Source organism: Sciurus vulgaris (assembly GCF_902686455.1).
Source record: "Sciurus vulgaris genome assembly, chromosome: 2".
Taxonomy (NCBI): domain Eukaryota; kingdom Metazoa; phylum Chordata; class Mammalia; order Rodentia; family Sciuridae; genus Sciurus; species Sciurus vulgaris.
The window spans coordinates 82,904,984-82,918,191 of record NC_136462.1 but is presented as its reverse complement, the minus strand read 5'-3'; the positions used below and the strand labels follow the sequence as shown (position 1 = coordinate 82,918,191).

Here is a 13,208-nt window from a genome sequence, read left to right as displayed (position 1 = left end):
TATTCTGAAAATATGTGGGAAAGCAAACTTCAATGTAATCTTCTGAATCAAAATGTTGTTTATTGATCATTTTGGAAGTTGTTATGAAGTCTGTTGTTACAAAATTATTCAGGACTAACTACATTTTCATTTCACAGACAATTCCTTGACTTCAGAGATTAACAAAAATATTTATATTTGTGTTATAATGTGCTTTGTACCTATTATTATTTGGATATGTTCTTTAAGTTACTTTTCATTGATCTATTCACACTTTCTTGCAGTGAAAAGTTTATTATCTGTAAAATGGTTAAAAGAATCAGGGACGCAAAATTTATTTAGGGACAAATGAAGTTACCTGGATCCTTAATTAATTTTCACTGAGTTGACTCTAATCACAATAGCCAGTCTTGATACTTTTAGAAGTAATCAAGGTGAAATCCACACTCACCCTTGGTACTCAATGTACTTGTAGATCATACCAGCTATTACCATAGCTACGATGGCATAATACCAAGAAGAAATGAACATCAGAGCCAGACAGATACTCATTCCCATGAAAGAGAGGGCCCTAGAAAGTTAAAACATAAACAAGTATCTTTCAAAGCAGCAAAAAAGAAGCCTGTGCTAAAGATGCTTCTCAAACTATTTGTGGTATGGGTTTATTATTTTTTAATTTTCAATCCATTATAGACAGAACTTTTGTAAAATGAAATAAAAATGTATTGTTAGAAAATTTATCACAAGCCTGGAATGCTGTGGCAGATCTGTTTTGTTTCGTTGTGGTGCTGGGGACTGAACCCAAGCCCTTGAGCATACTAGGCGAGTGCTCTACTACTAAGCCACACCCCCAGCCCATGCGGCAATGTTGAGTTGCAATAAAATTTCTAAATCCTTATTCTCAATTTCTATAGTTGTCCTATCATTAACTGGCAGCAAACAGCTGGTAGATATACACTGAGCCTCCAAAGCACCGTTGTAATAGAGTATTTCTTCCCACTGCTGTAAAAACATGAGTTTACAGCAACCCTACAATAATCATCTATAATAATGAGGACAATTAATACTAATTTGGCAAAGCAGATATTGAACATACAGTCAGAAATGTTAATAACTCTATAATCTTTAAAGATTTTTTTCATTTGAATATTTCTAAAAATATTATGAACATTTAATTAACATAACTCAAAATCCACTGAGAAAAATCTGCTATTAGTTTCCTTACAATACATAAGAGAAATTTGATAGGGAGTAATGAAATGCTTGCTTTTTATGCCTCTTTGACATAAAGATTTATCTATTTATCTATTATGTATGTAGTACTGGGTGAGCTTTAAACTTGAGGAGTCAAGCATGATAGACAAGTGTTCTATCACAGAATCAAAGCCCCTACGTAATATATTTGTTTTGATCAAATAAAATTAGATAGACAACTATATTTACTGAAGTTCTTCTGTGTGCAGAATGAATATTAGCCGTGTGATGAATTTTAAAGCGTGAGTAGGAGAGTTATTTAGAGAAGATTAAGATCTAATAAAAAAGATGAAAAAATAGAAGCAAAATAGCAACACAAAATAGTTCATAATGAAGTTTTAACTAAAATTAAGGCTAGAAAGAGGATCAGAATTGTTACAGTTAGTTGAAGATATAAATTTCTGTCCATTATATCACTGCCCACCATTGGTAAGTGAAGCCAGATTAGGAAACCTAGTAAAGAGAAATGAAGTAACAGGTATATATAGAACATAACTTAAAAACTTTTAGTGAGGGTTGGAGTTGTGGCTCAGTGGTAGAGCGCTTGTCTTGTTTGTGTGGAGCACTGGGTTCAATCCTCAGCACCACATAAATAAATAAAAATAAAGGTACTGTGTGCATCTACAACTAAAAATAAAAAGATTTTAAAGATGTTAACAAAAAACATTGCTGATAAGCGGATGATGACACATAATGGGGGATGGGAGGGGGGGCAAGAATGGAGGAAGGAGGGACTGTATAGGGGGAAAAGAGGGGTGGGAGGGGTGGGGGGAAGGAAAAAATAACAGAATGAATCAAACACCATTACCCTATGTAAATGTATGATTACGCAAATGGTATGCCTTTACTTCATGTACAAACAGAAACAACATGTATCCCATTTGTTTACAATAAAATAAATTAAAAGAAAAAACAAATAACTCTCAGCTTATGAAAAAAAAGATGAGATGCCAGCCAGAAAACTTGGATGGCTCCTTCAGGACTGGGGAGGCTTAACCACAATAATGGCAGCATCATTTCATTAAGAGCTTTACTACGTACCAGTACATAAGTATAGCACTGAAGTGCTGTACTAAGCACTTCAGATTTATCAGTCCCTTTACAAATGAGTAAAATGAGATTTTACATGGTTATGTGCTCTGCTGAAGGTTAAACAGGAGTGTAATGGTTAATTTGAATTGTCAATTTGATTGGATTAAGAGATGCTGATGATTAAGAGGATACTAGCTGTCTCAATGAGAGCATGTCTAAAAATGATTGGAATGTGGGATAGGAACTGAAGTGGAGATCCTCTGTAAGTGTGGGCAGCACCGCCCAACAGGATGGAATAAAAGCTGGAAGAACAAGGAAGCAGATGCAAGCTCAGCTCTTGTTGAACGGGTTCTTGATTTCTGCTTCACCCATCTGAGGATATTGGACTCTTGCTTCTTCACTCTTCCAAAGCAGTCTCTGCCAGTGATTCTCCAGGGAGTTTCCAGAAGCCTTGGTCTCGGCCTAGGGTAGCACTTTTATTCATCTTTTTTGTTCTGGGGCTTCTGCATCTTGGACTATGCAGCTGCTGGTTCTTCCAGCTCTCCAGCTGCAGACAGCCATTGTGGACTATCCAGCTTCTGATCGTGTAAGCCAATCCAATAAATCCCCTTTTACAATTGTACTTCCTGTTGATTCTGTTCCTCTAGAGAACCCTGACCAATACAGGGAAGAAATAATTGAGCTATGAACTTGGATCACCTGAATCCACAGTCCACACTCTTAACTACAAAATGAAATTCTCCTAAGGAAGAAAGTGTGAGAGTGACAACTGATGAGAACACATGAGATCAAAATAAAAAGGGATCAAGTTAAGTGCTTAGCTAAGAGAGAAATGAGAAAACAGAATTGCAACGGAAAGGTTGTTTTAACCTGAAGAATGAAAAAGTCTGGAAATGATGTATATTTTAGTTATCATATTTATTCTTAGTGGGTTATTATAAAGTGATCAAATTATTACAAAGTGATTTAGGAAAAAAATTGAATACAAATGTGAGAGTTCACATGAGAACTGAATGTTAAAAATAGACTTATAGAATGGTTGGCCAAGATAAACAAATGCATCAAGAACACAGAATCTCAAGCTAGGGCTGGAGCTCAGTGGCAGAGCACTTGCTTAGCATATGTGAGGCACTGGATCCGATCCTTAGCACCACATAAAAATAAACAAATAAAAAAAGAATCTCCTACTAGCTTAGAAATGTTTCCTCTCCAAAATGTGAAGAAGAAGAAAATGAGTAGACTTACCAGTGGTAGTAGCGGAATCGGGGTCGCCAGTTGGGTGTTCGAAGTAATGTTTGCAAGGCACATGCCAAGTTCACAAAGAGGTAACACATAAGAAAAAACCTGGAAGAACAAAAATAATAAGTGCTGGGATTGTAGCTCAGTGGTAGAGTGCTTTTCTCTAACATTCTCTGGAACCTGGTACTCTTTAAAAAAAAAAAAAAGAGCAAGAAAAAACTGAAGTTGCATAGGTAGAGAAAAACCCATAGTAATTTATGTTAGCCTTACATGAAAGGTCTCAGGAATACTATTATTTAAGTGAAGTTAAACTTGTATTTAGCCCACTATGTCACTATCACTACTGTTAAATGATCAGTGGAAATCATGTGTTATATATCATTTAAGCAAGAACAACTGAAGAGAACAACTAGTTCTTACATGGAAAGAATTGGGGCCACAAGATCCAGGGAGGCGATAAGAATCCCCAGCTCTGCAATGGCAGCAGTTAGGAGTAAAGCCCAGGTAGGTTCTCCATTGGCTTTGCTGTGACCAAAAACCTGTGTATAGCAGGGAAAATATGAGTCATAGGTATAGTCAGTCAATGTGCCCTGATTCTTGTAACCTACCATTTGACATATGAAAGGTAAGTGTTATCTTTTAAACCGACAGTTTGACATCTGAAAGATCTTTTAAACACCCTTATAGCAATCATATATAAACTCATACTAGAATTTAAAGGGTCTTGTACTAAAACCCCATATTTCTATATTGATGATCTAGTAATTCCTAAGCCCACAAATATCACACTGTTTTTCATAAAATGTGGAAAAAATAAGAGGACATAGGAAAGTGTCACTCACCCTCAGAAATGGTATGATGTTATCCTTAGCAATAGCCTGAAGCAGCCTTGGGGCACCTGTGAGGCTTTGAAGTCCAGCCCCACATGTTGAAAAGAAGGAGCCAATAACAATCACCCACGGGGATGGCCAAGATAATGTGCCCACCACCAAATTACCTTTCACAGCATCCCCAAACCTAGATAAGAAATAAACAGTAGGGAAATTTAATCTGGAAATAACTTTAGATTTTCAGAGAAAGATAGTCACCAAATATTTTTCAATTTCTAAGTTTTAGAAAATCAAAATTGAGGCAGATATGAATACCAAGAAATGTAAAGGTAGAAAGCTTTGATTGAAAGGCACTGATGGGGAAGAGGGGTTGGGGATGTAGCTCAAGAGGTCGAGTGGTAACCTACCATGCTAGAGGCCCTGGTTCAACCCCCCCCCCAAAACAAAACAAAACAAACAAACCCCAAAGACATTGATGGAGGTTGCTCAGAAGTAGAGCATTTGCCTAGCATGTACAAGGCCCTGGGTATATGACATTACCCACCTGCTCCACAAAGGCACTGATGACCTATATTAAAACACAAACACACACACACACACACACATATATATAATCACACACACACATACTAGTAGGGCCAGAAAATAAGATAAGCTTTGGTTGTAGCTTTGGATTATTAAAATATTTGCTTTTGAGGGGAGATTGTTACATAGCAAAACAAAAAACGGGAAATCCATAATCTTAACACTGTGCATACTCTGTATATTTTAATCTATGTACTGTTTTTAAAACACCAATGAGATATTACATCACCTATAATTCTGTTTTTTTTTTTTTTTTTTTTTACTGGAGACTAAATCCAGGGTCTTTTTTACCACTGAGCTGTATATCCTGTTCTTTTTTTTATCTTGAGACAGGGTCTCACTAGGTTGCTAAAGGCCTCACTAAGCTGCTGAGGCTGTCCTCATACTTGTAATTCTCCTGCTTCAGCTTCCCAAATCCCTGGATTACAGGCATAAGCCACCATGCCCAGCTAATTCTGTATTCTTTTTAAGCATATGCATTTTACTGTGTTATGAAAAAAAATGAATAAAAATTTAGTGGTTTGAATAATATTGCATCATAGTTTACATAATCCATTCTTCTAGTGTTGATTTTCTATTATACAAAATACACATTAATTAACATCTTTAATGAATATACTACATTGATGTATCAGACTTTTTCCCTATAGCAGATTCCTGAGGGAAAAACTGTGGGTGGAGATAGGGGAGGGACCAATATATGTAATCATTTCAAAATCACAAACTGCTTTCCAGAAAGGTTATACTTATTGCATGCATGTGATGTTTTGAATCTTACATACAAACTCTACACAAGACTTGAAATTTGCAAATTTGATGGGTGGGACATGGTAATCTCTAATTATTTACATTTTAAAACTAAGTACCACACACTTGAAATAATGTATAAAACCCAAATGTATATCTCAATAAATTTCCACAAAGCAAATACCCACAAACTACCATATAGGTAAAATAAGAGAACACTTCCAGCATCCAAAAGTCTTTCTATTCCCAATCACAAGTCCTTCCTTCCTCCCCACTTTCCATTATTCTGTTTTTTTTTTTTTTTTTTTTTTTGCGGTGCTGGGGATTAGAACCCAGTGCATTGTGCTTGCAAGGCAAGCACTCTACCAACTGAGCTATATCCCCTGCCCCATTATTCTGTTTTTTGAAAAAATATTTTAGTTGTAGTTGGGACATAATACCTCTCCATTATTCCATTTTCTAATGTTATGTAGTTTTATGTGTTTTTAAATTTTATATATGAAATACAGTATATACTTTTTTTTTTTTTTTTTTTTTTTTTACTAAGCATTGTGGAAATTCTTTTTTACCCCCCTATCCTTGTGGTTATTTTACTTTTAAAAATATTTTTAGTTGTAGATGGACACATACCTTTATTTATTTATTTTCATGTGGTGCTAAGAATCTAACCCAGTGCCTCACACATGTTAGGCAAGTGCTCTACCACTGAGCTACAGTCCCAGTCCAGTTATTTTCTATTGCCTGAATATATAATTTACTCATTATAGATATCTGGATTATTTCCAGATTTTGGTATTTAAAAATACCATTACTATAAGAATTCTTCGCATGATTTTTGTTTTTGTTTTTCTTTTTTATTCTTTTTGTTTGGTACTAGGGAATTGAACCCAAGGGTGCTTTATCAATTAGTTATATCCTCGGCCCTTTTTGTTTTCTGTTTTGAGACAGGATCTTGCTAAATTTCTGAGGCTACCCTCAAACTTGCAATCCTCCTGCTTCAGCCTCCTGAGTCACTGGGATTACAAGCATGCACCACCATGCCCAGCTTGTGCATGATTCTTGATGCATATGTGTAGATATTTGTTGGGTATTCCTAGAAGTGGAAATGCTGAGTCATAGGTATGCACATAATCAACTAATGAGATAATGACCAACAGTTTTTTAAAATGGCATTCAAATTTACACTCTCAATAATTTTTATAGTTTAACAAAGCTCCATACATCTTCTATTACAATAGTATAACATATATAATAATATATAATACATATTTTACACACACATACAGTGCTAATAATTTATTTTTCTCAACAATATTTATATGGCATCTATTAGACTTCCTGTCCTCAAATAACTCAATCTTGTCAGGGAAAGTGATATGGAAATGAGTAGCTGCAATATAGTATGGTACGTAAAACAATGTATTAAGTTCAAATATAGTGGTCAAAGGCAGGCATGGTTCTCTGTCTGGGTGAATATGGAAAACTTTATAGGAGAGAAGACACTTAGCTCTGTCTTAGGAATGAGTATGACTCTGCCAGGTGGGATAACTGATTTTTTGATACTTTTAAGTTATACATGATGATAACATTCATTTTGACATCATTATAGAAGCATGGAGGGCTGGGGAGATAGCTCAGTTGGTAGAGTGCTTGCCACGCAAGCACAAGGCCCTGGGTTCAATCCCCAGCACCGCACACACACACCACACACAAAAAGTATGGAATATAATTTGTTCTAATTCAGTCCCTTATACTTCTTTCCTTTCCCCTGTTCCCTTCCCTTTCCTCTACTGATCTTTCTGTTATTTACTTTTAGCTTTTTTAAAAAATTAATATTTTGTGGATGTACATGATGGTAAAATTCACTGTGGAATATTCATATATGCACATAGGAAAGTTAGGTCAGATTCATCTCACTGCTTTCCCCCATCCTGTCCCTTATTCTTTCCCTTCATTTCCCTTTGTCTACTTGATAATTGATTGCCATTCTGACTAGAGATGAAATCTATTTGCCTTGTTCTAATTTCCAGAGATGTTGAACACTTTTCCATATATTTGTGGCACCTTTATCTAGACTTTTGAGAAATGTCTGTTTAGTTCCTTTGCCCATTTATTGATTGGGTTATCTGGGGACTTTTTTGGTGTTTGAGTTCTTTGTATATATCATGGATATTAATGCCCTATCTGGGGAGCAGGTGGCAAGATTTTCTCCCATTCTCTTGACTTACTCTTCACACTCTTGTCTTCTTTGCTTTGAATCTTTTTAATTTGATGCCATCCCATTTATTGATTTTTGATTTCACTTCTTGGGTTTTAGGAGTCTTGGTAAGGAAGTCAGTTCGTGAGCTGACATGTTGGAGTTCTGGGCCTACATTTTCTTCTAGCAGGTGTAGGGTTTCTGTTTAATTCCCAGGTGTTAGATCCACTTTGAGTTTTGTGCAGGGTGAGAGGGGTTAAATTTTATTCTTTTCCACATGACTTTCCAGTTTTCCCAGCATCAACTGTTTTTGAAAAAGGCTATCTTTTCTCCAATGTATGTTTTTGGCAGCTTTATCAAGTATAATTGTATTGATGTGGGGGTTTGTCTTCTATTCTATTCCATTGGTGTTCTTCCTGTTCTGGTGTCACTACCATGCTGGGGTTTTTGTTATTTTTTTAAAGAGATTTTTAAAAAATTAGATACACATGAAGATATATTTTGATATATTATACATATATGGTGTGTAACTTTCCATTCTTGTGGTTGTACATGATGTGATGTTACACTGGTCAAGGAGTCACATATGAACATAGGAAAGTTATGTCCAATTAATTCTATTGTCTTTCCTAGTCCCATCCCCTCTTCATTCCCCTTAGTCTAATTCAATGAACTTCTATTCTCCTCCCCCACAATGTGTGTTAGCATTTGCATATTGGAGAGAACATTTGGCCTTTGGTTTTTTAGGATTGGCTTATTTCACTTAGCATCATAGTCTTCAGTTCCATCCATTCACCAGTTAATGCCATAATTTCATTCTTCTTATGGCTAAGTAATATTCCATTGTGTATACATATCATATTTTCTTTATCCATTCATTTATTGAAGGGCATCTAGGTTGGTTCGATAGCTTAGCTATTGTGAATTGAGTTGCTACATTGATTTGGTCTTGTCACTACAGTATGCTGATTTTAAGTTCTTTGGGTATATACCCAGGAGTGGGATAACTAGGTTGAATGGTTATTCCATTCCCAGTTTTCTGAGGAATCTCCATACTACTTTATAGAGTGGTTGCACCAATTTGCAGTCCCACTAACACTGAATGAATGTTACCTTCCCCCCCATCCTTGCCTACATTGTTACTTTTATTCTTGATAACTGCCCTTTTGACTACAGTGAGATGAATCTGAGTGTAGTTTTAATTTGCATTTCTCTAATTGCTACAGATATTGAACATTTTTTCATATATTTGTTGATTGACTGAATTTCTTTTTCTGTGAAGTGCCTGTTCAGTTCTTTTGCCCATTTATTGATTTATTGTTTTAGTCAGTATTTTTGCTGCTGTGACTAAATGATCTGACCAGAACAATTTTAAAGGAGGAAAAGTTTGAGGGCTTACAGTTTCAGAGGTCTTAGTCCATAGAAGGCAGGCTCCATTCCTTGGGGCTCTAGGCAAGGCAGAATATCATGGCAGAAGAGTGTGGCAGAGGGAAGCAGCTCACATCATCAGGAAGCAGAGAGAGTGTCTCCACTCTCCAGATACAAAATACAAATCCCAAAGCCATGCCCCAATTCCAATCTCCTCAAGCCATACCCTACATCAATTAATCCCATCAGGAATTAATTTGCTGAGTGGGTTAAGACTCTTATAACCAATAATTTCTCCTATGAACCTTCCTGCATTGTGTCACGTGAGCTTTTGGGGGACACCTCACATCCAAACCATTACCATTAACAGTTACTATTATTTTTTTGGTGTTTTTTGAGTTCTTTATATATTATGGAGATTAATGCTCTGAGATGTAGGTGGCAAAGATTTCCAGTTTTCCCAGCACCATTTGTTGAAGAGGTTATCTTTTCTCTAACTTATGTTTATGGCACATTTGTCTAGTATGAGATAACTGTATTTATGTGGGTTTGGCTCTGTCTTCTATTCTTTCCTATTGGTTTTCATGTCTGTTTTGGTGCCAAAACCATACTCTTTGTGATACTATTGCTCTATTGTATAATTTAAGGTCTAGTATTGTGATGCCTGCTACTTCACTTTTCTTGCTAAGGATGCTTGTGGCTATTCTGGGTCTCTTATTTTTACCAATGAATTTCATGACAGCTTTTTCTATGAAGAATGTCACTGGAATTTTAGTAGATATTGCATTAAATCTATATAGTGATTTTGGTAGTATGGCCATTATGACAATATTAATTCTGCCTATCCAAGAACAAGGGAGATCTTTCCATCTTCTAAAGTCTTTTTCAATTTCTTTCTTTAGTATTCTGTAACTTTCGTTGTAGAAGTCTTTCATATCTTTTGTTTGACTGATTACCAAGTTTTTGGGTTTTTTTTTTTTTTTAGGTTATTGTGAATGGGATCATTTTCTTAATTTCTCTTTCAGCAGATTCATCTGCTGAAATTGGAGTATAAGAATGTGACTGGTTGGTTCAACATCCGGAAATCAATAAATGTAATTCACCATATCAATAGACTTAAAGTCAAGAATCACATGATTATTTCAATAGATGCAGAAAAAGCATTTGATAAAATACAACACCCCTTCATGCTCAAAACACTAGAAAAAATAGGGATAGTGGGAACATTCCTTAACATTGTAAAGGCCATCTATGCTAAGCCCATGGCTAATATCATTCTAAACGGTGAAAAACTGAAAGCATTCCCCCTAAAAACTGGAACAAGACAGGGATGCCCTCTTTCACCATTCCTATTCAATATCGTTCTTGAGACTCTAGCCAGAGCAATTAGACAGACCAAGGAAATTAAAGGAATACGAATAGGAAAAGAAGAACTCAAACTATCCCTATTTGCGGATGATATGATTATATACTTAGAGGAACCAGGAAATTCCACCAGAAAACTGTTAGAACTCATAAGTGAATTCAGTAAAGTGGCAGGTTACAAGATCAATGCTCATAAATCCAATGCATTTTTATACATAAGTGATGAATCTTCAGAAAGAGAAATTATGAAAACTACCCCATTCACCATAGCATCGAAAAAAATAAAATACTTGGGAATCAATCTCACAGAAGAGGTAAAAGACCTCTACAATGAGAACTACAGAACACTAAAGAAAGAAATCGAAGAAAACCTTAGAAGATGGAAAGATCTCCCATGTTCTTGGATAGGCCGAATTAATATTGTCAAAATGGCCATACTACCAAAAGTGCTATACAGATTCAATGCAATCCCAATTAAAATCCCAATGACGTACCTTACAGAAATAGAGCAAGCAATCATGAAATTCATCTGGAAGAATAAGAAACCCAAAGAGCTAAAGCAATCCTTCGCAGGAAAAATGAAGCAGGGGGTATCGCAATACCTGAACTTCAACTTTATTACAAAGCAATAGTAACAAAGACGGCATGGTACTGGTACCAAAATAGACAGGTAGATCAATGGTACAGAACAGAGGACACGGACACAAACCCAAATAAATACAACTTTCTAATACTAGACAAAGGCGCCAAAAATATGCAATGGAGAAAAGATAGCCTCTTCAACAAATGGTGCTGGGAGAATTGGAAATCCATATGCAACAGAATGAAACTAAACCCATATCTCTCACCCTGCACAAAACTCAACTCAAAATGGATTAAGGACCTTGGAATCAGACCAGAGACTCTGCAGATTATAGAAGAAAAAGTAGGTCCCGATCTTCAACATGTCGGCCTAGGACCAGACTTCCTCAACAGGACTCCCATAGCACAAGAAATAAAAGCAAGAATCAATAACTGGGATAGATTCAAACTAAAAAGCTTTCTCTCAGCAAAGGAAACTATCAGTAATGTGAAGAAAGAGCCTACAGAGTGGGAGAATATCTTTGCCAATCATACTTCAGATAGAGCACTAATCTCCAGAATCTATAAAGAACTCAAAAAACTCTACACCAACAATACAAATAATCCAATCGACAAATGGGCTAAGGAAATGAACAGACACTTCACAGAAGAAGATGTACAAGCAATCAATAAACATATGAAAAAATGTTCAACATCTCTAGTAATAAGAGAAATGCAAATCAAAACCACCCTAAGATTCCATCTCACCCCAATTAGAATGGCGATTATCAAAAATACAAGCAACAGGTGTTGGCGAGGATGTGGGGAGAAAGGTACACTCATACATTGCTGGTGGGGCTGCAAATTAGTGCAGCCACTCTGGAAAGCAGTGTGGAGATTCCTTAGAAAACTTGGAATGGACCCTCCATTTGACCCAGCTATCCCACTCCTTGGCCTATACCCAAAGGATCTAAAATCAGCATACTACAGAGATACAGCCACATCAATGTTCATAGCTGCTCAATTCACAATAGCCAGACTATGGAACCAACCTAGATGCCCTTCAATTGACGAGTGGATAAAGAAACTGTGGTATATATACACAATGGAATATTACTCAGCCATAAAGAATGACAAAATTATGGCATTTGCAGGCAAATGGATGAAATTGGAGAATATCATGCTAAGTGAGATAAGCCAATCTCAAAAAGACAAGGGACGAATGATATCGCTAATAAGTGGAGGATGACACATAATGGGGGGGAGGGAAGGGTCAGTGTTAGGGTTAGAGTTAGGGTTAGGGAGGGGGGCAAGTATGGAGGAAGAAAGTACTGTATAGAGGGTAAAGAGGGGTGGGAGGGGTGGGGGGAAGGGGAAAAAATAACAGAATGAATCAAACAACATTACTGCACGTGGATTTATGATTACACAAATGGTATGCCTTTGCGCCATGTACAAACAGAGAGGCAACATGTATCCCATTTGTTTACAATAAAAAAAAAAAAAAAAAAAAAGAATGTGACTGATTTACTGGTGTTGATCTTGTATCCTCCTACTTTGCTGAATTTATTTATGAATTCTATAAGTCTTCTGGTGGAGTTTTTGGGTCTTCTAAGTATAGGATCATGCCATTGACAAACAGTGATAATTTGATCCCTTCTTTTCCTATTTGTATCCCTACATTTTCATTCTCTTGCCTAATTTGTCTGGCTAGAGTTTCAAGTACTATGTTGAATAAGAGTGATGAATTATTCTGTAGGTGACAAAGATTTTCTCTCTTCTGTAGGCTCTCTCTTCACACTTTTTTCCTTTGCTGTCAAGACGCTACAGAATCATTGGATAGTTGATTCTAATCAAAGGAAACAGATTAGACAAAGGTGTAGATAGAGATCTGAAACAATAAGGCACATTTAACTCTACATTTTATGAGTGGAGCATAGGGAGCTTATGAAGGAATGGTGAGAGGTAAGAACAGAAAGAGGTACAGAGGTACAGACTGAAGTGGTGTTTTGTTTTTTAAAATATTTTGGCAGTATTGGGAATTGAACCCA

The 13,208-nt window shown here is 36.3% G+C and overlaps 1 protein-coding gene across 4 annotated transcripts in view; it reads right to left on the bottom strand.

The window, feature by feature from the left end:
- SLC12A6 (solute carrier family 12 member 6) overlaps window positions 1-13,208 on the bottom strand; it is a 101,129-nt gene that overhangs the window by 11,233 nt on the left and 76,688 nt on the right. For all 4 annotated transcript variants that reach the window (XM_079126352.1, XM_079126353.1, XM_079126355.1 and 1 more), the window contains 4 exons: window positions 4,347-4,521; window positions 3,925-4,043; window positions 3,511-3,609; window positions 431-550 (listed from right to left, as the gene is read on the bottom strand). In XM_079126352.1, the coding sequence (XP_078982478.1) occupies window positions 431-550; window positions 3,511-3,609; window positions 3,925-4,043; window positions 4,347-4,521 (513 nt within the window). The remainder of the gene's footprint in view (window positions 1-430; window positions 551-3,510; window positions 3,610-3,924; window positions 4,044-4,346; window positions 4,522-13,208) is intronic.